This window comes from Coregonus lavaretus, assembly GCF_964263955.1.
Source record: "Coregonus lavaretus genome assembly, chromosome: 29".
Classification (NCBI taxonomy): Eukaryota; Metazoa; Chordata; class Actinopteri; order Salmoniformes; family Salmonidae; genus Coregonus; species Coregonus lavaretus.
Genome location: NC_140016.1, coordinates 21,288,003 through 21,313,375, shown reverse-complemented (window position 1 = coordinate 21,313,375; position 25,373 = coordinate 21,288,003). Strand labels below are relative to the sequence as shown.

The following is a 25,373-nucleotide window of genomic DNA, read 5'->3' as shown; positions in this document are numbered from 1 at the left end:
ATAACTATGGACCTGTCTGTACATGTACTCTGACCCTGGTCTTAAGGAACCAAGACTGTAAAAAAAAAAAAAAAGTACTTCAAGTGTAATTGTTAAATCTAAAGCAAATTCATCTGAGAGCTCATCACATAATTGTTGGCTAACAAACTGGAACACGGTGCCGATATAGTCGTTACAGTAGTGTTATTTTCAGCAGTGGTTCATCTCTGCTGTGAGTGGAAGTCCTTCAGCAAGTGTGATCTGTATGCATGTTGTTGAGAGCCTGAAGTGTGTTAAGTATGAGTGAAATAGACTTGAATGCTGAGAATCTCAATTTTCAGCCATTTTGTTTAAAGGTAATTGACCTGGAGTGCTAGTTGACAATCAAACATCAAAGGAAGGCAAGAATCATCACCGACACCATTGTAAAGTATTGTGTGATATGTTTCCTGTTGAACATGTAATATAGTGACACTAAAGTAAATAACAGAATGTTTTATATGCAGTACTTCTTTAAAAACTAGACATTTGTGAATATTTCTATTGTGCTTAAAAAAACAAAAACATTTCCAACACGGTCCGAGGATGCTTGTGTACAGTTCATTTATAAAAATTAATAAAGCGTGAGTTTCAACAATGCTGATCAGAACTCCTTCAATGCAACGGCAGTGAGATTGATGCTTTGCCTTTAAAAGGGGCAATCCGGGATTTGAAAAACAACAAAGCGGTCACAACGCCACTTATGTTGGTAAACAGCTGGGCATGTTATATTTAAGCAATAAGGCCCGAGGGGGTGTAGTATATGGCCAATATACCACGGCTAAGGGCTGTTCTTAGGCACAACGCAACGCGGAGTGCCTGGTTACAACCCTTAGCCGTGGTATGTTGGCCATATACAACAAACCCCTGAGGTGCCTTATTGCTATTATAAACTGGTTACCAACTTAAATCAGAGCAGTAAAAATATATGTTTTGTCATACCTGTAGTATAAGGTCTGATATACCACGGCTGTCAGCCAATCAGCATTCAGGGCTCGAACCATCCAGTTTATAATCTTCAATAATCAACGGCTGTATCATAAAAAAAAATATGGATGTACCAATCCCGGATTGCCCCTTTAAAGGTGGGAAATTATTCAATGATGTCAGTCACCAAGTTCCATCTGAGAGTATAGAGAACGTGAAGATGCATTAGCTTTAGTTTCCAGTTAAATCAAATGTATTTATTTGTAAAGACGTTTTCACCTTAGGTAATGACCCCGCACTAATAAATAGAAAAAGCAGCAGGATTTTTAGATCTAGTTACAGTAAGTTACCTAATAAGAAATAAACGTCTAAACGGTTATACTGTAATCTAAATGGTTATACTGTAATGCATATGTATCATCATCCACCAAGGTGCTTTCTCCTGTGCCATGTGAGATGTTACAATACATACAAATCATATCAATGAGTCATAAGCTTGGCCTTAAATTTCCACTGTTATAGCAAATTAATCTACCATAAAGATGTGCTTCTAACTAGGTTCTTATTTTCATATAAACCAAAATATAGCCATAAAAATAACAAGAACAAACAGATTTCATCATGGCTGGGTCATAGTTATACAGTATCCATTGCTGTAAAACGATAGTACAGGTCATTAATGGTTAGGATTCTACAGCCCGTCTTCACCTCACAGATATAAAAACAACAAACCCCAAACATATAAAGGACAGTTCCATATAGCTGACATTCTTTAAATATCAACATTTATATATTCTCAATACAGCAGAGTTGGTGAAAAACAAAAATAGACGTTTGGGTTTCTGAGAATATAAAAGCTAAATAAAATAAAGATCTTTTTTTTTTTACATTAGAAATGGAAAATAAATGCATTTCGGTTCATCCTTCACCACCTTCCCCTAACCAGTCGCCCGCTAACTTAGATCTTTGGAACTCACCTCGGAGATCAAGGTGCAAGTCAAATCAAAAACGTCAATTAATGTTAGACAGACGGTAAAAGCTAAAATAATTACGACAGCAACATATCAAGTTTGAGGGCCTCTCCTCTCCAGATATTTTCTGAGATATGTGATGTTTCAAGTCATTCAAAAGGGCTTCCTTTCCTCAAAGCGGTCACTGTAGAAGCTCTGCACTGTGAGAGCAGGGAGTCCGGCCCTCCATCCGTTAGTCCACCTTGACCACGCTGTAGATTTTACTTACAAACCAGAAGCAGGCAAAGAAGCCAATGGTGCCTGAGGAGGAAGATGGGGGGGGATTCTTAAGACACAGTACTGCTGTATACAAAATAAACACTGTACATTACACACTCAGTATAATACAGTGCCTTCAGGAAGTATTCATACCCCTTTAATTATTCCACTGCTGTAACAGCCTGAATACAACATCGATTAAATATATATATATTTTAATCTCACCCATCTATACACAATACCCCATAATGACAAAGTGAAAACATGAAATACAGACATCTCATTTACATAAGTATTCACACACCTGAGTCAATACTTTTTTCATTTTTAATTTAATCTTTGTAGAAGCACCTTTCGCAGTGATTACAGCTGTTAGTCTTTCTGGGTAAGTCTCTAAAAAGCTTTCCACACGTGGATTGTGCAACATTCCCGCATTATCCTTTTCAAAATTCTTCAAGCTCTGTCAAATTGATTGTTGATCATTGCTAGACAACCATTTTCAGGTCTTGCCATTTATTTTCAAGTCGATTTAAGTCAAACCTGTAACTCGGCCACTCAGGAACATTCAGTGTCTTCTTAGTAAACAACTCCAGTGTACAGTAGATTTGGCCTTGTGTTTTAAGTTATTGTTCTGCTGAAAGGTGAATTAATCTCCCAGTGTCTGGTGGAAAGCAGACAACCAGGTTTTCGTCTAGGATTTTGCCTGTGCTTAGGTCCATTGTTTATCCTGAAAAACTCCTCAGTCCTTCATGATTACAAGCATAGCCATAACATGATATATGGAGAGTGGTACTCAGTAATGTGTTGTGTTTTGCCCCAAACATAACACTTTGTATTCAGGACCAGAAAAGTATTGCTTTGCCAATTCTTTTTTCAGTATTACTTTAGTGCCTTGATGCAAACAAGATCCATGTTTTGGAATATTTCTGTGCAGGCTTCCTTTTCACTCTGTCAATTAGGTTAGTCTTGTGGAGTGCCTACAATGGATGTTGATCCATCCTAAATGTTCTCCTATCACAGAAATTAAACACTCTTTTAAAGTCAACATTGGCCTGATGGTGAAATCCCTGAGCGGTTTCCTTCCTCTCCGGCAACGGAGTTAGGAAGGACGCCTGTATCTTTGTAGTGAATGGGTGTATTGATACACCACCCAAAGTGTAATTAATAACTTCACCATGCTCAAAGGGATATTCAGTGTCTGCTTTTTTTTTTTTTTACCCATCTATCAATCGAGCCCCACAGTGGAGGTGTCATAATACCCATAAAACCTAGCAGTCAAACAGGGAAATGGCTCTAATCATTTTCCCACCATTAATTTTTCCCCATAGGGAATTTTAGAAACACTTAAAATACAGGAGTGTGTTTTGTGTAGGCTTACCTTGGCGTGCCGTTTTGATAAGCATGTAAATCTTTCTCGGACAAGGTGACTTATCAATATAGTCGGCTCCATTTACTCTATGGTTCAAAAATGCTAATTAGCGTCAAAGTAGACATCACGCAAGACTACAAATCCCTGCAAGCTCCTGCACATCATCTAGCTGACACCTTAGCTAACACATAGTGTACATTTAAAACATGCACAAGACAGTTCACATAATTGTCAATTTAAAGAAATGTTGCCAATTTATTCATTACTAAATGTATCTAACATTGGATAGTTAATCCAGAGATTCTTAACTTTGCCTCGATTCGGCAGTCTAGTCCAGATCATCATGTCATTTGTAGTTCTTTATGATAGCCACATTAGCATTTCATTTTTGGGAGGCAAATACATTGATAAAAGACCTTGTCCTAGAGAGATTTACACGGTTATCAAAATGTCACGCCAGGGTAAGCCTACACAAAACACAGCACTTTTTTTCTCCAGTGTTTCTAAAATACCCTATGGGAAAAATGAATGGTGGAAAAACGATTGGAACCATTTCCTTGTTTGACCGCTAGGTTTTATGGGTATTATGACTCATACTGTGGTACTCTATAGGTGGCCTTCTTTGCGAGGCATTGGAAAACCTCCCTGGTCTTTGTAGTTGAATCTGTGTTTGACTGTTCAGCCTGTGTTTGACTGCGTTTGATCACTGCTCAACTGAGGGACCTTACAGATAATTGTATGTGTTGGGTACAGATTGAGGTAGTCATTCAAAAATTGTTAAACACTATTTATGCAATTTATGTGAAATGTTTACTCCTGAACGTATTTAGGCTTGCCATAGCAAAGGGGTTGAATACTTATTGACTCAAGACATTTCAGCTTTTCATTAATTTGTGAAAATGTCTAAAAACATAATTCCACTTTGACATTATGGGGTATTGCGTGTAGGCCAGTAACAAAAAAAAAACTACATTTCATCCATTTTAAATTCAGGCTGTAATTTAGCAAAATGTGGAAAAGTAAAAGGGGTGTGAGTACTTTCTGAAGGACTGTACATACATTGCACATTACACCCATGTCATACAAACTGTACACGTCTTTTACAGCCACATACAGGTTGCTGCCAAAATAAATGGAAACACTTGAGAAATTACGGATACAAAGCAGATGCTTCCACAGAGGTGTGGTTCCTGAATTAATTAAGCAATTAGCATCCCATCATGCTTAGGGTCATGTATAAAAATGCTAGGCAGGCCATTATTTTGGCTACCATGGCAATGCCCCCCCATAGGATGACAATGACCCCATCCACAGGGCACGAGTGGTCACTGAATGGTTTGATGAGCATGGAAACGATGTAAGCCATATGCCATGGCCGTCTCAGTCACCAGACCTCAACCAAACAGAACACTTATGGGAGATTATGGAGCGTCGCCTGAGACCGCGATATCTATCACCAACAACAAACACCAAATTATGGAATTTCTATAGGAAGAACGGTGTCACATCCCTCCAATAGAATTCCAGACACTTGTAGAATCTACACAACATGACCAAAGGTATGTGGACACCTGCTTGTCGAAGCTGGTCGAACATCTCATTCCATAATCATGGGCATTAATATGGAGTTGGTCCCCCTTTTGCTGCTATAAACAGCCTCCGCTCTTCTGGGAAGGCATTCCATTAAATGTTGGAACATTGCTGCGGGGACTTGCGTCCATTTAGCCACAAGAGCATTTGTGAGGTCGGGCACTGATGTTGGACGACTAGGCCTGGCTCGCAGTCGGTCTTCCAATTCATCCCAAAGGTGTTCGATGGGGTTGAGGTCAGGGCTGTGTGCAGGCCAGTCAAGTTCTTCCACACCGATCTCGACAAACCATTTCTGTATGGACCTCGCTTTGTGCACAGGGGCATTGTCATGCTGAAACAGGAAAGGGCCTTCCCCAAACTGTTGCCACAAAGTTGGAAGCACAGAATAGTCTAGAATGTCACTGTATGCTGTAGCGTAAACATTTCCCTTCACTGGAACTAAGGGGCCTAGCCCGAACGATGAAAAACAGCCCCAGTCCATTAGTCGTCCTCCACCAAACTTTACAGTTGGCACTATGCATTGGGGCGGGTAGCGTTCTCCTGGCATCCGCCAAACCCAGATTCATCCGTCGGACTGCCAGATGGTGAAGCGTGATTCATCACTCCAGAGAACGCGTTTCCACTGCTCCAGAGTCCAATGGCGGCGAGCTTTACATCACTCCAGCCGACGCTTGGCATTGCACATGGTGATCATAGGCTTGTCTGCGGCTGCTCGGCCATGGAAACCCATTTCATGAAGCTCCCGACGTACAGTTCTCGTGCTGACGTTGCTTCCAGAGGCAGTTTGGAACTCGGTAGGGAGTATTGCAAACAAGGACAGGCGCTACAGCACTCCCGTTCTGTGAGCTTGTGTAGCCTACCACTTCGCGGCTGAGCCATTGTTGCTCCTAGACATTTCCACTTCACAATAACAGCACTGACAGTTGACCGGGGCAGCTCTAGCAGGGCAGAAATCTAACGAACTGACTTGTTGGAAAGGTGGCATTCTATGACAGTGCCACGTTCAAAGTCACTAAGCTCTTCAGTAAGGCCATTCTACTGCCAATCTTTGTCTACGGAGATTGATTGTGTGCTTGATTTTATACACCTGTCAGCAACGGGTGTGGTTGAAATAGCAGAATCCACTAATTTGAAGCGGTGTCCACATATTTTTGTATATATAGTGTATGCCAAGGTGCATTGAAGCTGTTCTGGCTCAACGCCCTATCAAGGCACTTTATATTAGTGTTTAATTTATTTTGGCAGTTCCCTGTACATACATTATACGGTACATACACCGAGTATACAAAACATTAAGAACATGACAGACTGCCCAGGTGAATCCAGGTGAAAGCTATGATCCCTTACTGATGTCACTTGTTAAATCCACTTCAAAATCAGTGTAGATGAAGGGGAGGAGACAGGTTAATGAAGGATTTTTAAGACTTGACACAATTTAGACTATCGTGTATGTGTGCCATTCAGTGGGTGAATGGGAAAGACAAAAGATTGAAGTGCCTTTGAACTAGGTATGGTAGGAGGTGCCACGCGCACCGGTTTATGTGAAGAACTGCAACTCTTATGGGTTTTTCACGCTCAACAGTTTACCGTGTGTATCAAGAATGGTCCAACACCCAAAGGACATCCAGCCAACTTGATACAACTGTGGGAAGCATTGGAGTCAACATGGGCCAGCATCCCTGTGGAACACTTGACACCTTGTAGAGTCCATGACCTGAAGAATTGAGGCTGTTCTTGAGCGCAAAAGGGAGTGCAACTCAATATTAGGAAGGTGTTCCTCATGTTTGGTATCCTTAGTGTATATTGCACACTGCCCTTTCAAGAGTCACGTAAGGACACTGAACTGGTAAAAACTTTGTGAATTTGTAATCGTGCAAGCATCCACATCAGCCTATTGAAACACCTGGGTAAGGCAGAGGACATGGGCCCGTGGCTTTTGAACGTGCTGCGGTTTCATTTACACAGGGATGATTTCAGCAGTGAGGCACACGAAACAAAGGAGGGGACCAGAAACAAAGGAATACAAAATAAACTACTGAAAGAGCACAGGAGGACAGGCTCACAAAATAACCCTGTCTTACAGCCACCCGGCTCCCTATCACTCAACACCACCAAATTGAGCTCCTATTGAAAGAGGGGGCTGGAAACAATCGGATGAAACCACAAGTCTGCCAAGGCAGTAGGCGACAACCATGAAGACCCTGAGCGAGAGAATGAAGATATTTTTCATTGGATTTCTTTTCGGTAGCGATGATCTTCTGCCAGCCCATCCCAATACTGCATATCCCAGTCTTAAGACAGGGGCCGACACTGCTCCGCCGATATAGGCTACATCTGGCCCTTAAGACTGCAAATGCCTATGATTTTGACTTGATTTATTAGGATCCCGCTGCTATGAGAATGTCACCATAAGACCATAGGTCTATATTATATTTCGGGAGAGAGAGAAACTCATTGCTTCAGTGGTAGTTTTGTATTGACTTTCTTTAAATTGTGTCCTAGGTCACGTTGTGTGTGTGTGTGTGTGTAAGCAAAGGCCAGACGGGGCCAAAGAATGTCATTACCACGTCAACCCGGTCCACATCACAGTAAGGACAGAGGGAGCGAGGCAGGTCTGTTCACTGTAGCCTTGTTGTGTGTGGATGCCCAGTAAACGCCCACATTGCTCTCTTCCTGGTACACAGCTATATATTTCGAGTGCCGGCGAGGGGAAGTTGCCATAACAGCCGTAGTCAGGGATGCTGGTGCATCTATTAGAATCCATGGCAACCGGTAAATTGGGCGCTGCCTCACGTTTATTTTCTAGGAGACGAAAGCTACCCCTCTCACTAAAACCGATACCTATAAGAGGGCTAACCATAAATCAACTAGTACAAGCAGCAATGCCTAAATAAGTCTGGTATTCGTTTGCTGATGACCTAAATCACACGCGTGCTCCGTTTTAACAGCGCTAATAATAGCTCAAGTCCAGTCAAATGTCTCACTGAGGAGACCGGGGGAGGGTCTGCTGACCTGGAGCTTGGCTAAAATGTATTGAATCAGGTTTGATGAACACTATCCATGAACATATATAATTTATGAGCAGGAACATGGAGAGGTGGCCAGAGAGCATGGCTGAGTGCTGTTACGCCACAGCTCCTATGAACAGCTCTTTTCCATGAAGCAGAGTGGGAGGAGTTTACAGTGTGTAACACGGTCTGTCTGGCCTTCCTCCCTCCTCTCAGCATATGAATGAGCTGCTCAGTGCCAAACTTGGCACAGGAACCAGGAAGAGGGAAAGTCACTAAATACAACCGATTTAGAAGACTGATTTGTATTCCTCTGCCGTATAAATTACCACATTAAGACTACAAACTACCGTTCATTTACCATTAAGATTAAGCAAAAATAATAGCCTTTATTTGGTCTCAGTTTCAAGGATCCACTCCAGCATCTCCAATGAGACCTCTTTAAGATTATGCTAAAACAGGTAAAAGTCTGTTTAAGTGCATTAAGCACAGTGCAGCTGTACTGCCAGTAAAACTAGAGGAACCAGAGGTGTGACACCTGTCACGGGGGGGTTGAGCAAACAACACTTGCGCAATACTAGTGTATTCCTAGGTCTATGTCGTCACTGGAACAGGATAGTAAACATTTACTAGCATTCTAGTAAATGTGTACAGGGATGGCTGAGCAGTCCCTTCTGATGTTAATCAACCAGCTTCTTCAAACACTAAGCGATTTCCATTCCGATCCCCACATCCTTCTCCCTCTGGTATGGTCTTTACAACACAATGCCTCTGGGACAGATCGCTACTCCAGAGGATTTGTCACCGCCATTCATAAAACTGCAAGCAGCATGTTCCCACCTACTGTAGGTACTTAGCGTTGAAGGATGGGTGGGTTAATCTCTCGTAACCATAGTCCATGAACAAACAACAGGACGGGTCTTTGCAAATAATACAAGCCAATGCCATTGAGATGTACACCGACCTGTTTTAGTATCACAGTCAAAAACCTTGCTTACGCAATGTTCCCAGTTCACTCACCTGTGAAGAGGAAGAATATGAGCACCATGATGGCGGTATAGCCAAAGTAGAGGATGGTGCTGGCAGCTCCAACGATCTGCAGCTTAGAGAAGAAGTAGTGGACTGCGTAGACAAACAGGTAGACCGCCGTGAAGCCGCTGGTCAGGAACGAGCGCCACCACCAGTGATAGTCCTACAGGAAACACAAGGTTAGGCTACAGACATTCTGACTGACATTCTGATTTTAAAATACTTTCATTACTTTTGCCATTATGGTTGAAACAGTTACCCTGGAAAATTTTTGTAATGGTTTTTCCTAGTACACCATAATCCACATTTCAGTCATTTACACCTATACGTTTCAGTAGGTCATTATTCTGAGAGAAGGCACCGGGAATATAATAATTTCCTCTCACCTCTGCACACAAGTGGAAGTAGCATAGCAGGATGGTGGCCTCAGAGCAGGTGATGAGGAGGATGATGAAGACCAGGAAGAGGAAACCAAACATGTAGTACATCTGGTGAGACCTGGAACAAAAAGATACAACATTGAACTAACTATTACATCAAATCAACGTAGTCAAACAAGACTCCCAGTAGGCGAGTTGCTTCTACCAGAAAGCTAAGACGCAGACAGACGGTCGGACAGGTGACAGACACATGGCTTCCTACCAGATGCTATTGAGGATGAAGAAGAGCTGGATGAAGATGCTGCCGAAGGGCAGGATGCCCCCCATGATGATCCCGGGGACAGGCTTGGTGAAGAAGGACTGTTCTGGGATCTGTCTGGGGATCTGGTTGGTTCTCACCGGCTGCTCAATGGCCTGTAGAATGGCGCAAGAGAGAGTGGTGGCAACTCATCAAGAAATGGAAAATGGTACGCCATATTAGAAAGGGCTGACTTTTAACGTGGACAAAATATCAGGGCCCGTATTCATAATCCATCTCAAAGTATTGTGCTGATCTAGGATCAGTTTTGCCATTTAGATCATAATGAATAAGATTTCATGGACAGAGGGGGATCTGATTTGAGACTCACAGGTTTCTTGAAGCCGAAGTAGGCACCGATGAAGGTGAGGGGCACGGAGATGCCAAACCACAGAGCTAAGATGGCCACCAGCGTGCCAAAGGGGATGGCAGCCGACGACCCTTCCACCCACAAGATCAAGTTCATCAGGAAGAAGTCTGCAAACACAATCCTGGGGAAGGGAGAGAAGAGGAGAGGGAGAGACACATGTGAAGCCTCTGTACATATCTCCCTGTTAAGGAGAATGTCAAACGAATGCAGCTTTGGATGTTACAGTATACAGCTGACCTACCCTGGACACAACAGTGCTGTCAACAGGACATTGAGCTTCCATTTCTCACCACCGAAAGCTGAGGACACACAGGGAAATAAGGGTTAAAATCATAAGCTATAAGCAGGGCATACAGAATAGAGTCTATTCAGGCAGAAATACATTTCTAACTGAATGGTTGGAGGGAATCTCATACTGTCCAGATAACTGTAGGCCTGAAATGACAATGATCTGATTTGCATTCATATCGTTCCTTTCTCAAACTCAATCTTATTAACTTAACTCACATGTGGCTCGTTGAGGAGTATGTAAATGGGGCTTACTCTTATAGAGGCGTGCTGACACGTATCCTGCAGGGGTCCCCAACAGAACCCACAGCACCACAGAACAGGTCATCAGAGCCCCCCGGTTAGCTGGAGACAGGAACCCCAGGCAGGCCAGGACTAGAGGAGTCAAACCGACGTCACCATCACTACAGAGAATGCTACCACTACAGTAATACTACCACTATTATAAACTCTTCCCGATAGGTCATGTAGACTTGAGTTCATGTTGAATAAACCATCTTCTGAAGATGCTGTAATGCATTGTGATTTTACGTTGCTTATTAAACCATCCGAGGAAGAGTTACTTACAGAGGGTGATGAAAGTCATGATGAAGATCTGGGTTCCCTGGCCGAGGAACACAGAAAGCATCATGCCCTTCGTAGGAGGCCTGAACACATCCCCGTGCACCTGCTTCCACCCAGACTCCTCCTGAGCATCATCCTGTTGGGTTAGAGTGCACCACAATCAATCAGAACCAAGAGAATGGTGAAAGTTATGCATATTCAAATTGCTTCGTTACGGATCAGCCAATCACCAAGAGTGAGTCATTATCCTATCTTCCAGCTCGTCTAACACCTGCTAGTGTAGCAAAAACCACATGAAGACACATGACGTTACCATGTTAGCCAATGGCTGTAAAATATGGTGCAGACATGAACTCTCAGTTTAGCCCAAATGCAGCTGTAAATGATGGCCTTCACTACACAACATTTTAAAGGTTTACAAGTTATGACACTTCAAGAGGTAGCTCCCAAAAATCACACCACCATTCCCCAGTTGTGCTCAAATGGCTTTCGATAAGCTTACATAGAATATTAATGTTCCTTGTGGTGGTGGAGCCTTTATCAAGTCTTTCTGTGAATGTGAAACGTTACAACAAAGGTTTCATGCTTGTGGTTCGGCAACATACAGAACACAAATGACTTTTGGCAGATTAATCCTCTGCCTTGTCTATCTGCCCCATTCACTCCTGAAGGATTCCTTTGCATACAATAGAACACAATTGAATAATCAGGTAATTTTTCTCTGTACGTTAACTTGGTTTCATACTATCCTATAGTTTGACAGTCAGAGAAGTGAGATGGTAAGTGAGTGTCTCAAAGAGCTGCTGTGTGTGTTTCTTTACCTGGTCCACCTGGTTGTACCTGGCGATGTCCTTGTGCAGGGTCCTCAGCATTATCATAGCCACCATGCCAGACAGGAAAAGCACGATGACTAGAGAGTTCATGATGCTGGAAAGAACACAAGCCATACACCATTAACATGACTCACAGCAGCAGAGGAGCACCATATTCTAATCTACTGTATAACAGCACTGGAATGGGAATATTTAACATGACTAAAAAGTTCCTATTACATTTAGAGTGATCAACACAATGTTTAGCATATTTGGAGTTTCTGTTACACACATGATTTCCAGTGTTCTATATGTGACATTTAAGGTGCAGGTTGATGGTCACTAGACTAGATGCTGTATGTTATGGATTAAAATCATATCTGTTGATAGTGATTGACTGGAGGTACACGGACCGAGGACTTTTGATTATTATTGTATGACACACTGATTCTGTAGCAGCTGACAACGTCACTGCCTTTTGGTTTTGACTTCATACAAGTCTCTCAGGCTGGTGATTACAGAACAGTTGTCTGCTGATTAGGATATAAGGAAGGACTTCCTCAGAGAGGCTGGTGTTTACAGAACAGTTGCCTGCTGATTCGGACATAAGGAAGGGCTTCCTCAGAGAGGCTGGTCTTTACAGAACAGTTGTCTGCTGATTCGGACAGAAGGAAGGGCTTCCTCAGAGAGGCTGGTCTTTACAGAACAGTTGTCTGCTGATTCGGACAGAAGGAAGGGCTTCCTCAGAGAGGCTGGTGTTTACATAACAGTTGTCTGCTGATTCGGACATAAGGAAGGGCTTCCTCAGAGAAGGCCTGTTAGACATTCTCTACTTCTGTGCTGTAAGTCCCTTAACAGGGCTGAGTGTTGCGAGACCTAACGTACCTGAGACCTAACATACCTGAACCACTGGATGTTGGTGTGAGGCATGGAGACCAAAATGTAGTCCCATCTGGAGGCCCACTTGATGGCATTGTTTTCCTGTGAATTAAGAAATTATTATTTGTGAAAGAGAATACTTTAATGCTTCTATGAACTATGCTATTTCCCAAACACATTCATATAGTGTACTTGTACGTGGTTAAATATTCTAACGTACCTCGAAGGTGACAGAGTAGGTGTAGGTGATTTTCACGTCACTGTTAAACAGTACAGGAACCTCCATGGGACGGCCTTCACATGTCGGTTTGTCAGCACCAGCATTGTTGAAACTGTCAATCACACATAAGATCACTAGCTACAACACAAAACCCTATCAAAAAGTATTATAAAGGTGGGGGCCTTCCAGTGCTTCATATGAAACTCTGCTTGTCTATACAGATGAGTGCTAAAACTGAGAATTAAATCAAACATATTCATAAATCTGGTTTAATGGATTGGATAATTGCCTGAAGTTTGGACATTTGGAAATCAGGCCATAACAATTGAAATGACAACTCATTTACCAAATGATGCTTGGCAAATTTAATTTATGCATGCCAGATACAGCAGTGCAAAAAAGTAGGAGTTTCGGCCTCCTCTGGTGAAATGTGGAAATTACACTGATTAACAATAAAATGAAACAAACATACGTGGCAAACAGTTGTTCAATGAGTATAGAACAGTGCATATTCATGGACACCTATGGAAGCACCAGCGACAATAAGTTAAAGTGCTGCTAATGAAAATGGAATAAATCTGCTTATACATCACCCGATTTACACTCCATCTGCCCATCTGAAATTCTTACCTCTTGGGCTCCAGTGTGGCTGCCACCAAGCGAGCTCCTCTCCACCCCTCCCCCTCCCCATTGTGGTAGGTAAGTTTGATGTCCACGTGGTTGAAGACGTAAAATGTGTCCTTCTTGTTGAACTCACCCTGAAAGACATAAGATGCCAGTCAATTACCCCAGATTACATAGTGCATACATGCCCTCGTAAAACTGACTATCCTACCGATCCTTGACTTCGGCGATGTTTTTTACCAAATAGCTCCCAACACTCTACTCAGCAAATTGGATGTAGTCTATCACAGTGCCATCCGTTTTGTCACCAAAGTCCCATATACTACCCACCATTGTGACCTTTACGCTCTCGTTGGCTGGCCCTCACTACATATTCGTCGCCAAACCCAGTGGCTCCAGGTCATCTATAAATCACTGCTAGGCAAATCCCCGCCTTATCTTAGCTCATTGGTCACCATAGCAACACCCACCCGTAGTATGCGCTCCAGCAGGTATATCTCACTGGTCATCCCCAAAGCCAACACCTCCTTTGGCCGCCATTCCTTCCAGTTCTCTGCTGCTAATGACTGGAACGAACTGCAGAAATCTCTGAAGCTGGAGACTCTTATCTCCCTCACTAACTTTAAGCATCAGTTGTCAGAGCAGCTTACCGATCACTGCACCTGTACACAGCCCATCTGTAATTAGCCCACCCAACTACCTCATCCCCATATTGTTATTTATTTTGCTCATTTGCACCCCAGTATCTCTATTTGCACATCATCCTCTGCACATCTACCACTCTAGCGTTAATACTAAATTGTAATTATTTTGCACTATGGCCTATTTATTGCCTTACATCCATAACTTACTACATTTGCACACAGTGTATATAGATTTTCTATTGTGTTATTGACTATGTTTTGTTTTATCCCATGTGTAACTGTGTTGTTGTTTTTAAATCGCAGTGCTTTGCTTTATCTTGGCCAGGTCGCAGTTGTAAATGAGAACTTGTTCTCAACTGGCTTACCTGGTTAAATAAAGGTGGAAAAAAATACTAAACACAACTACATCCAAAGCAGGTTATCATTAGTGCTATTATAAAACGGCACAGCTCAGTCATGGTCCAACCTAATGGTGTTATTATATTACCATTTCACAACACAGCCTGGCTTGAACTAGAATTGGCATAGCTGCAATCTCTGGTGTTATCAGATAGATGTTGGGCAACCATCCTGTGTGTGAGATATTGTAACAGTATGGCTCACATTGATGACACAGGCATCTTTAGGCCGCCCCTCGGAGGTGATGAGGCAGCCAATGGGAAATCCAGGATTGCAGTATTTCTGACTGTCTTCCACCTCATAGCACCAGGTGACTGGCATGTTGTCAACAATCCTGAAAACAAAAACACACACATTTTGTTAAACCCAGTTAAAAACACTCGCTCTCTAAATAAACTGGAAAAGCCCTGCAAGTGATTTAGTTGAAACAAATCTGTCTCCCGTTCATCCATCTCGGTCTAACCAAATGCTGTGCAAAAATAGTGTTAACATGTTGTATAGGATTCGTATCATGCTAAGGGGCCCTACCTATGCTTGGGGGTAAGCAGACCCATTTCTGTAGAATTACCTACAAGTATCTCAACCTATTGATGAGAAGGAGAATGATTAGCTCACCAATGGTGCTGGTAGTTCAACTGCATTCCTCTCTTGAGGAAGTCCAGCATGTTCTTATCCTCGGTTTTACCCTTCACATAGGTTTTGGTGCACAATTTCTGGCATTTCTCGTCTTTTTTGAATGAGAACTGAGGGAAAGTGAAGAATTAAAACTCTTGACACTGCCATGAAGAGTAAGACATACTGGGTATAACAGGAAGAACAGGGCAGTCAAGACAGATTGAATAGCCGGTCTTGCCTGGAGAGATTGAGCAACAGAAAACAATGGAACACAATACCTGAAAAGCTGGGCCCAGAGGACCTTTAGGGTAATTAAATCCTGGTGGTAAATGCCAGACTATCAATGAAACCTGTGATGACAGAGGTCCCCTACCTTGTATGGCGAGGTCTCAATTCTCTCGCCAAATAGCACCTGGCCCAGGTTCTCAGACGGTCTCCTCTCCACGTTATCTGTGCAGAAGTCAAAGCTGTGAAAAAATTTGTTGAGAATGAATGTGCAATGATCCAACAAAAGTAAGATAAGGTAAAGACAGAGGCCTGTACCAGTCAGAGCTACTACCAAAGTTTTTATAGTAAATGAAAACGGAAATAAAAAATGTAAACTAATCATGAAGATAATTTTGTACAATTTAATAACGAACAAACCCGTTTGAAAAACTGAAACTATTATCTTGGACTCCAAAACTAACTCAAATAAAAAACATCATAATTACGTTCAGTTTTAGTATTTTCTTTTAACTGTGGCCAAAATAGAATGGGGTTTTGAAGCTTCTTTGGGTTGTTCCACCATTTCGGTGCCTTTTAAGAAGTGTAATTTGTTAAAAAACAACATTTGATTTCACCTAATTTTAACATTGTCAAAGAGCACATGCTCAACTCCATTTAAAAAAATTATTACAAGAGGTTAAGAAAAAAAAAAAGACTAGTAGCATAAGTGCCTATTAAGTGCCAAATAAAGTAACAGGGTTGACGATTTCATCTTCAAAATCAGCCATAAATCCCCTTGGAAGCTTATTGTGTGCAACAGTTAAGCTTCATAAAAATATACAAAACTTAAAACATTCTATGGGTAACAGGGTTGATCTGTTATGCACGACCCACTTAGTTTTCTATCACAAAATGGCAAAAAGAGTAGAACTAGCTCACCTGTTTTTACTCAATAATTTCACTATTAGATGTTCAATGTTTCTTTTGGTAAAAAATATTTTTACCATATTAAAACAAGAGTTCAGTTCACGTAAAAGGATTGTCCTTAAAATGAGGGGCAGATGTAAATGAAATCACTAAATCACATGAAATAAATAATAATCTTTAGAAATTACTGTCAAAGCAACAAAATAACTAGGGCTATACAAAGATGGTGTAAACTTGGAGAAATTTACATGGGTTAAAATCTTTCTAGAAGTAACAGAGGGTGCATGGAGGGACATGTCAAAATGCTGAATTTTGGCACTTTAGCAAGTATTTATTCATATTAAAAATCATATTTATTGAATTCTCAATGTGGTCTATATTAAATGACACTTCATTTAATATAACAGGCTTTTAAATTCAATATTGGTGAACAATTTCTACTTAAAATATCAAAAGGGACACAAAAACCACTCATCTCGTGGAACGGCCCTTTTAGGGATTTTCAAGCTACTGAATCTAGCCGGTAAATGCTGCCTGGAGATGGCGGCGATGTTTCAAATAGGACTAGTTTGTGAATCACTATCACTAGCTAACGGGAAAATGTGTCTAGGTAGCAAACTTTATTTATTTTTTTATTTTAGGGGGGTAGATCAGCTTTAATATTGCAGATAGACAATTATCCAGGCTCTGTCGTAGCCGGCCGCGACCGGGAGACCCATGGGGCGGCGCACAATTGGCCCAGCGTCGTCCAGGGTAGGGGAGGGAATGGCCGGCAGGGATGTAGCTCAGTTGGTAGAGCATGGCATTTGCAACGCCAGGGTTGTGGGTTCGATTCCAGTATAAAAAATAAAAATTTATGCACTCACTAACTGTAAGTCGCTCTGGATAAGAGCGTCTGCAAAATGACTAAAATGTAAATGTAAATGTACATTGATGGAAGCCACAATCTGCATCATTTCCAATCATATATAAACACACACTACAGTGCAAAAGTTTGGGGTCACTTAGAAAGTTCATTGTTTTCGAAAGAAAAGCAATTTCTGTCCATTAAAATAACATCAAATTGATCAGAAACACAGTGTAGACACTTATGTTGTAAATGGCTATTGTAGATGGAAACGGCAGATTTTTTTATGGAATATCTACATAGGCGTACAGAGGCCCATTATCAGCAAACATCAGTCCTGTGTTCCAATGGCACGTTGTGTTTGCTAATCCAAGTTTATCATTTTAAAAAGGATAATTGATCATTAGAAAACACTTTTGCAATTATGTTAGCACAGCTGAAAACTGTTGTGCTGATTAAAAAAAGCAATAAAACGGGCCTTCTTGAGACTAGTTGAGTATCTGGAGAAACAGCAATTGTGGGTTCGATTACAGGCTCAAAATGGCCAGAAACAAATCACTTTCTTCTGAAACTCGTCAGTATTTTCTTGCTTTGAGAAATGAAGGCTATTCCATGCGAGAAATTGCCAAGAAACTGAAATATTCCCTGTCTTATGTCAGTTAGGATCACAACTTTATTTTAAGAATGTGAAATGTCAGAATAATAGTTGAGAGAGAATGATTTATTTCAGCTTTTATTTCTTTTATCACATTCCCAGTGGATCAGAAGTTTACATACACTATATACTCAATTAGTATTTGGTAGCATTGCCTTTAAATTGTTTAACTTGGGTCAAACATTTCAGGTAGCCTTCCACAAGCTTCCCACAATAAGTTGGGTGAATTTTGGCCCATTCCTCTTGACAGAGCTGGTGTAACTGTGTCAGGTTTGTATGCCTAATTTGCTCGCACACGCTTTTTCAGTTCTGCCCACAAATGTTCTATAGGATTGAGGTTAGGGCTTTGTGATGGCCACTCCAATACCTTGACTTTGTTGTCCTTAAGCCATTTTGCCACAACTTTGGAAGTATGCTTGGGGTCATTGTCCATTTGGAAGACCCATGTTGCTTCAATATATCCACATAATTTTCCTTCCTCATGATGCCATCTATTTTGTGAAGTGCACCAGTCCCTCCTGCAGCAAAGCACCCCCACAGCAAGACACTGCCACCCCCGTGCTTCACGGTTGGGATGGTGTTCTTCGGCTTGCAAGCAACCCCCTTTTTCCTCCAAACATAACGATGGTCATTATGGACAAACAGTTATATTTTTGTTTCCTCAGACCAGAGGACATTTCTCCAAAAAGTATGATCTTTGTCCCCATGTGCAGTTGCAAACTGTAGTCTGGCTTTTTTAATGGCGGTTTTAGTTTTGGAGCAGTGGCTTCTTCCTTGCTGAGCGGCCATTCAGGTTGTCGATATAGGACTCGTTTTACTGTGGATATAGATACTTTTGTAACTGTTTCCTCCAGCATCTTCACAAGGTCCTTTGCTGTTGTTCTGGGATTGATTTGTACTTTTCGCACCAAAGTACGTTCATCTCTAAGAGACAGAACACGTCTCCTTCCAGAGCGGTATGATGGTTTCGTGGTCCCATGGTGTTTATACTTGTGTACTATTGTTTGTACAGATGAACGTGGTACCTTCAGGCATTTGGAAATTGCTCCCAAGGATGAACCAGACTTGTGGAGGTCTACAATTTTTTTTCTGAGGTCTTGGCTGATTTCTGTTCATTTTCCCATGATGTCAAGCAAAGAGGCACTGAGTTTGAAGGTACGCCTTGAAATACATCCACAGGTACACCTCCAATTGACTCAAATGATGTCAATTAGCCTATCAGAAGCTTCTAAAGCCATGACATCATTTTCTGGAATTTTCCAAGCTGTTTAAAGGCTCAGTCAACTTAGTGTATGTAAACTTCTGACCCACTGGAATTGTGATACAGTGAATTATAAGTGAAATAATCTGTCTGTAAACAATTGTTGGAAAAATTACTTGTGTCATGCACAAAGTAGATGTCCTAACCGACTTGCCAAAACTATAGTTAGTTAACAAGACATTTGTGGAGTGGTTGAAAAACAAGTTTTAATGACTCCAACTTAAGTGTATGTAAACTTCCGAAATCAACTGTACATATACACACACACACCACATTCAGAAAGTTCAGACCCCTTGACTTTTTTACAGCCTTATTCTAATATGGATTAAATTGTTTTTTTTCTTCTCATCAATCTGTGCTGTTGAAACTTGTGAAACACAGACATCTGTTCCAGAACAAATTTGAACCAATCATGGAGGTCTATGTTTGGGCCAAAATCACTAACTGATTGGTAGGTCTACCACTACTTGTTCCTCTGAACTTACATTATGCTCCCACCCCATGGGGGAGAGAAATTAGAAAATATCTTAAAGATATGTGGGTTTTTGGTAACGGAATTTCAAGGCACAAGGCAATGTTTCTTCAACTTACAGAAGGCAGAAAATATTATCCTGAACTAAATAGAAGTGTTGCTGGATTTTTCATTAGGAAAATGTGGAGCTGGACATTTAACAGGCAGTCTGGGCTCTGGCTGGCCCACTTAAGGACATTCAGACCCCTTAACTTGTCCCGAAGCCACTCCTGCGTTGTCTTGGCTGTGTGCTTAGGGTTGTTGTCCTGTTGGAAGGTGAACCTTCACCCCAGTCTGAGGGCCTGAGTGCTCTGGAGCAGGTTTTCATCAAGGATCTCTGTACTTTGCTACGTTCATTTTTCCCTCGATCTTGACTAGTCTCCCAATCCCTGCCGCTGAGAAACACCCCCACAGCATGATGCTGCCACCACCACACTTCACCGTAGGGATGGTACCAGGTTTCCTCCAGATGTGACGCTTGGCATTCAGGCCAAAGAGTTCAATCTTGGTTTCATCAGACCAGAGAATCTTGTTTCTCATTGTCAGAGTCCTTTACGAGCCTTTTGGCAAACTCCAAGCAGGCTGTCATGTGCCTTTTACTGAGGAGTGGCTTCCGTCTGGCCACTCTCCCATAAAGGCCTGATTGGTGGAGTGCTGCAGAGATGGTTGTCCTTCTGGAAGGTTCTCCCCCGATTGCTCATTTTGGCCGGGCGGCCAGCTCTAGGAAGTGTCTTGGTGGTTCCAAACTTCTTCCATTTAAGAATGATGGAGGCCACTGTGTTCTTGGGGAACTTCAATGCTGCAGAAATTTTTTGGTACTCTTTCCCAGATCTGTGCCTCGACACAATCCTATCTCGGAGCTCTACGGACAATTCCTTCGACCTCGTGGCTTGGTTTTTGCTCTGACATGAACTGTCAACTGTGGGACCTTATATAGACAGGTGTGTGCCTTTCCAAATCATGTCCAATCAATTGAATTGACCATAGGTGGACTCCAATCAAGCTGTAGAAACATCTCAAGGATGATCAATGGAAACATGATGTACCTGAGCTCAATTTCAAGTATCATAGCAAAGGGTCTGAATACTTATGTAAATACGTTATTCTATTTTATGCAAAAATTTCTAAAAACCTGTTTACACTTTGTCATTATGGGGTATTGTGTGTAGATCGATGAGGGAAAATTTTAATTTAATCAATTTTAGAATAAGGATGTAACGTAACAAAATGTGTAAAAAGTCAAGGGGTCTGAATACTTTCGGAATGCACTGTATGCCTTAATTTCGAAAAAATATAGACTTTGCTTTTATTTGACATGCTCTCATGATCTGGAAATGACCTCCCACGCATGCTTTCGGTCACGAACACTAACACTAAAACTGAAACTAAATAAAAAATAGCCAATCAGGTCTTTAAACTGAAACTAAACTGAATTTCAAATAAAAATTTAAGATTCATTAATATGAATATGCCATTTAGCAGACGCTTTTATCCAAAGCGACTTACAGTCATGCGTGCATAAATTTTTTGTGTATGGGTGGTCCCGGGGATCGAACCCACTACCTTGGCGTTACAAGCGCCGTGCTCTACCAGCTGAGCTACAGATAGAAAGAAAAACGAATACAAAAACACAAAACTATAATAACATTGGCTACTACTTACAAGTCATATTCATATGGCAGAACTGATTCCACTGAGTCCAAGCGATTCACAAATAGCTGGATGAGAGTCTGTAAGGAAGGAGAGAGATGGTCATACAGGCATGTTGCCTAATAAATCAGAGTGATATGACTTACTGGGATACAGTCAAACAATGCACTGCAAAAACCTGGAAAGTTTCCATACAAGCAAAAGTGTTAAATAAAATTATATTTGAACTTACTCTGCCGATTGTCCATGGGGTTGATCCTTAAGATGGTCGAAATTTGAGACAAAATATCCACAGGAAAGTATTATTTACCTGACTTTTTAGAGGGCCGGTGCTGAAGTTGAGATTTCAATTAACTGGCGCATGCACTAAACCATATAAACACCTGCAAGACTACGGCTAGTATGCATTGGTCATGTTGATAAACTATTATTTCTTCACATTATAAGCGCAGCAATACGCACAAGGCAGTAGACTATGGGCGAATGTTCGGCCCATAATGCAATTAGTGGGAAAACAACTGTCAAAAGGGCACCGCTCATGCAAGTCATGTAATCACATATATATGTGCAATCGGCAGAGTAAGTTCAAATTTTTTTTTTTTGTAAACATTTGTGACAGACAGACGTTTCAGGGTTTTTTCTATGTAAATGCCACAATCGGGACTAATAGGCATACTACAGTGCAATGACAAGGGGGTCGTTCCACTTCAAAAAGCACAAGAAAGAGGATTTCGACACCCACCTTCTCAGGGGGTCCGTGGGTGGCTTTTGGACATTATTTTGGATTCCAAATGTCTTACTCATTGAAAGGAAGAAGTTTGGTCCTAATCGGATGTTGGGTACTATATTTATTGAATATTATCTGAATCCTGTACATTTCAATGGCCAATTTAGGTGCAATCAATTAGCTTAATTTCTCAAAGATCAAATTAAAAGTCAACAAAATAATGTTTCAGGAATGCCAATCTTAACTGTTCCTAACTACAGAAATGATTTCAGAACAATCTGAGATGGTGGGTGTCATGGCTTGCTGAAATAACATGGAACTACTCAAGTGAAGACGTGGATCATTACTGGGTTGTCAGTATTGATATTGTTGTCAACCATTATAATCTGTATCATTATAAACTACATAGGGGCCTGACCTTCCAACTAAATAACTTACAATATGTATTCCATTCATTATTCTAGCTACAGACTCTGCTAGTTACCTATAGCCTAACTCAGTGTTTCCCAACCCTGGTCTTCCAGTACCCCCAACAGTACACATTTTTGTTGTAGCCCTGGACAAGCACACCTTAAATCAGCTCATTGAGGGCTTGATGATTAGTTGACATGTTGAATCAGGTGTGCTTGTCCAGGGTTACAATAAAAGTGTGTACTGTTGGGTGTCCTCGAGGACCAGGATTGGGAAACACTGGCCCTAACTCACGTACAACCAGACAATCTTAACAGACTTGTTCGTCAACCTTATGTAAAGATATGAATGCATTGCATGTCTCATGTTTGTGTAGTACAGGGGTAGGCATCCCTGTTCCCAGAGTGCCGTGCAGGATTTTTTATCCAACTAGGCACCAAGCCTGACCAACTGAGCTAATTGATCAGTTCAGTGATTGCCTAAATTCAAACACACCTAGTCTTCCAGGTCGGTTCAATCAAAAACATGAAGTGCCTGTGGCACTCCAGAACCAGGGTTGCCTACCCCTGGTGTAGCCCATTCATAGATGCTAACTACCACTAGCATCTATTCATAAAGGTATCCACTTGCCAGGGAAGTTTTGTTAAGAGCCGACACTTGTTCTGAAAGTTAAAGGCCCAATGCAGACATTATTATCTCAACATCAAATCATTTCATTAAAGGTGCTACACATAGGATTTTTTTGAATCTTTGCATTGTTATTTCAGAAAATGTCCATAATATATGTGGTGCTAATAGTGGATTGATAGTGTTTCACAGTATTACTTATTGTTATTGGCTGTGAAATTTGCCTATTGATCTCTCCCGCTGGCATCGGTTGTCAAACTGGGAAAGCTGTTCTGACTTTGTGGCCGTGTGTTATCTAGTGGAAATCGCTCTACACTGTTCTCTCAATTTCAGTTTATGTGAGACAACAAGCACTGAACAGTGTAGGGAATCATTGTACCATCTTTTCAATAACAACAAATATCATTTTTACAGCTGTTTGAAGCTGGTGAACCAAAACGAAAGTTACCAGTGGTTTTGGCGAATATCATGGCCAATCACAACACTGGCGGTCAAGTAATATTGTGAAACTATCGTTCCACTATTAGCGCCAGATACATTATGGACATTTTCTGAAATTGCAATGCAAAAATTCAAAAAGAAACATGTGTAGCACCTTTAAGTACCTTACTGTGATTGTTTTTAATCAAAATTGTCAAAAAATAGCTTCTTAGTTAGAGCAATTTCTCAAGCAAGAATTTTCCTAGGACTGTCTGGGAGTGGACTGAGTGGTGAGGGGAAAACTGATAATTAGCTGTTATTGCCAGAGAGGTTAGGAACTCTCTTATTGGTCTATTAACTAATTTACCACATGGTGATGTCACCATGGAAGGCCAAAACTCGATCCCACCAAAACAGGCTGAAATTTCAGGCAGACCTTTGAAACAGCTCTTACTTACACTAAAAGTGCATACCATTTGCACAGTATTATTCCAACCTCAGTGTGGTGATAAACACAGGAAAATCACGTTTCTGACCGCACTAGGCCTTTAACACGCATATTTTGCTGTATGGGTTTGGAAACATAAAAGGACCTTATCTTTCATATCAGCCAGAAATAACTTTCTAAAAACAAAAAAGGTTAAATTACTACACACCCTTTATAGGGGTTAGGGTTCCCACATGGTCATATCTCCATGTTACAGTGCTTGTTTAAGGAAGACAGAGGCGACCGCCTGTGTTAATTGGCCATCTAGCATGCGGAAACACCTGTACCCTTAGCATAACTGGGGAAGAAGTATAGTTCGTCGGCTGGAGGTACACAGCCATATGATATCCATCTGTACAAACCTGCTACAGTAACGTTAACTGTATATTTTTTATTTCTCACTTATATAAACTTTAAATTCCATATGTTTCGAAAACGTTATCGCAAGTGGTGATTGACGTTTCTAAACGTTAAAACAGAGTATCGGGATTGTAGTTCACATGGTCCCACCGATAAGCGGTTCTTATAACTGAGAACCCTTGGGATAAGGCAGAATGCCTTGGGTTCTCAAGAGTAAATGTTTTGTAGCTAGCTTACTAGCCAGCCGTGACGCACAAGTTGCTAATAATGTGAACAACTTCAAATCAAGACTAGTTAGCAAGCTAGCAACAATTGGTACGCTAAAGTTTGATAGTTTAGCTAGTGAATAGTTTTGGTGCTAGCGCAGCAGTATCTCTGGTGTCACATGACTAGCAACTAACCCCCTAACTAGCTAGCCAGTAGGAGTATGAAGGAAATAGAACTAAATACAAATGTAACATTAAAAACTTCCATCTGAAAAGCGTTAATCCTTCGAAGAAAACCACAAAATGTGTAAATGTACCTGACAATCGTCACCTCCTTTACCGTCTTCACAAAAACTCACTGGGGCTATACCCGGAAGGTAGAATCCTGAACAAGTACTGAAGGCAACTAACGTGAACACAAGTACAAAATCCGTGTCTATCCGCGTCTTCATTATCCCAGTTTTGTTGCTAATTTCAATTCACCCGGTATGTAGCTAGTTTCGTTTTTGTTTCTGCGAGGAAAAATAACGTTAGCTAGCTTGTCGGCCAATTGATCTTAGATAATTAGCTAACATCCAACACGTCGTCGTCTTCTTCTTCTATGATATAATGGCGGTCCGCAAACCAACGTTAAAGGTGCATGCCGCCACCTACTGTGCTGGAGTGTGGTCGATTACGGTTTACAACATTTCTAAATCCTCCTACCTAACTCAGTATAATATAATAATAATATGCCATTTAGCAGACGCTTTTATCCAAAGCGATTTACAGTCATGCATGCATACATTTTTGTGTATGGGTGGTCCCGGGGATC

At 41.4% G+C, this 25,373-nt stretch overlaps 1 protein-coding gene across 3 annotated transcripts; it reads right to left on the bottom strand.

Annotated features, from left to right (window-relative positions):
• Positions 1 to 459: 459 nt before the first annotated feature.
• On the bottom strand, positions 460 to 25,170 carry LOC311105258 (transmembrane 9 superfamily member 2-like). Of its 3 annotated transcripts, XR_014610229.1 has the most exons (18): positions 24,877 to 25,170; positions 21,334 to 21,401; positions 15,637 to 15,730; positions 15,264 to 15,391; positions 14,853 to 14,982; positions 13,612 to 13,739; positions 12,982 to 13,093; positions 12,784 to 12,863; positions 11,892 to 11,997; positions 11,074 to 11,206; positions 10,762 to 10,881; positions 10,460 to 10,517; positions 10,180 to 10,339; positions 9,813 to 9,964; positions 9,557 to 9,668; positions 9,162 to 9,333; positions 1,094 to 2,216; positions 460 to 665 (listed from the first exon to the last, which is right to left on the bottom strand). XR_014610229.1 is itself a non-coding variant. In XM_084147348.1 (17 exons), exons 1-17 carry the CDS (start codon positions 25,009 to 25,011, stop codon positions 2,149 to 2,151), a joined length of 1,956 nt encoding a protein of 651 aa, XP_084003474.1. In that variant the 5' UTR covers positions 25,012 to 25,170; the 3' UTR covers positions 460 to 2,148. The 3 variants fall into 3 exon arrangements, 2 of the variants coding, with proteins under 2 accessions (XP_084003474.1, XP_084003475.1); XM_084147348.1 differs by having other exon boundaries at positions 460 to 2,216; XM_084147349.1 differs by lacking the exon at positions 24,877 to 25,170 and adding an exon at positions 21,554 to 21,610 and having other exon boundaries at positions 460 to 2,216.
• Positions 25,171 to 25,373: the final 203 nt, after the last annotated feature.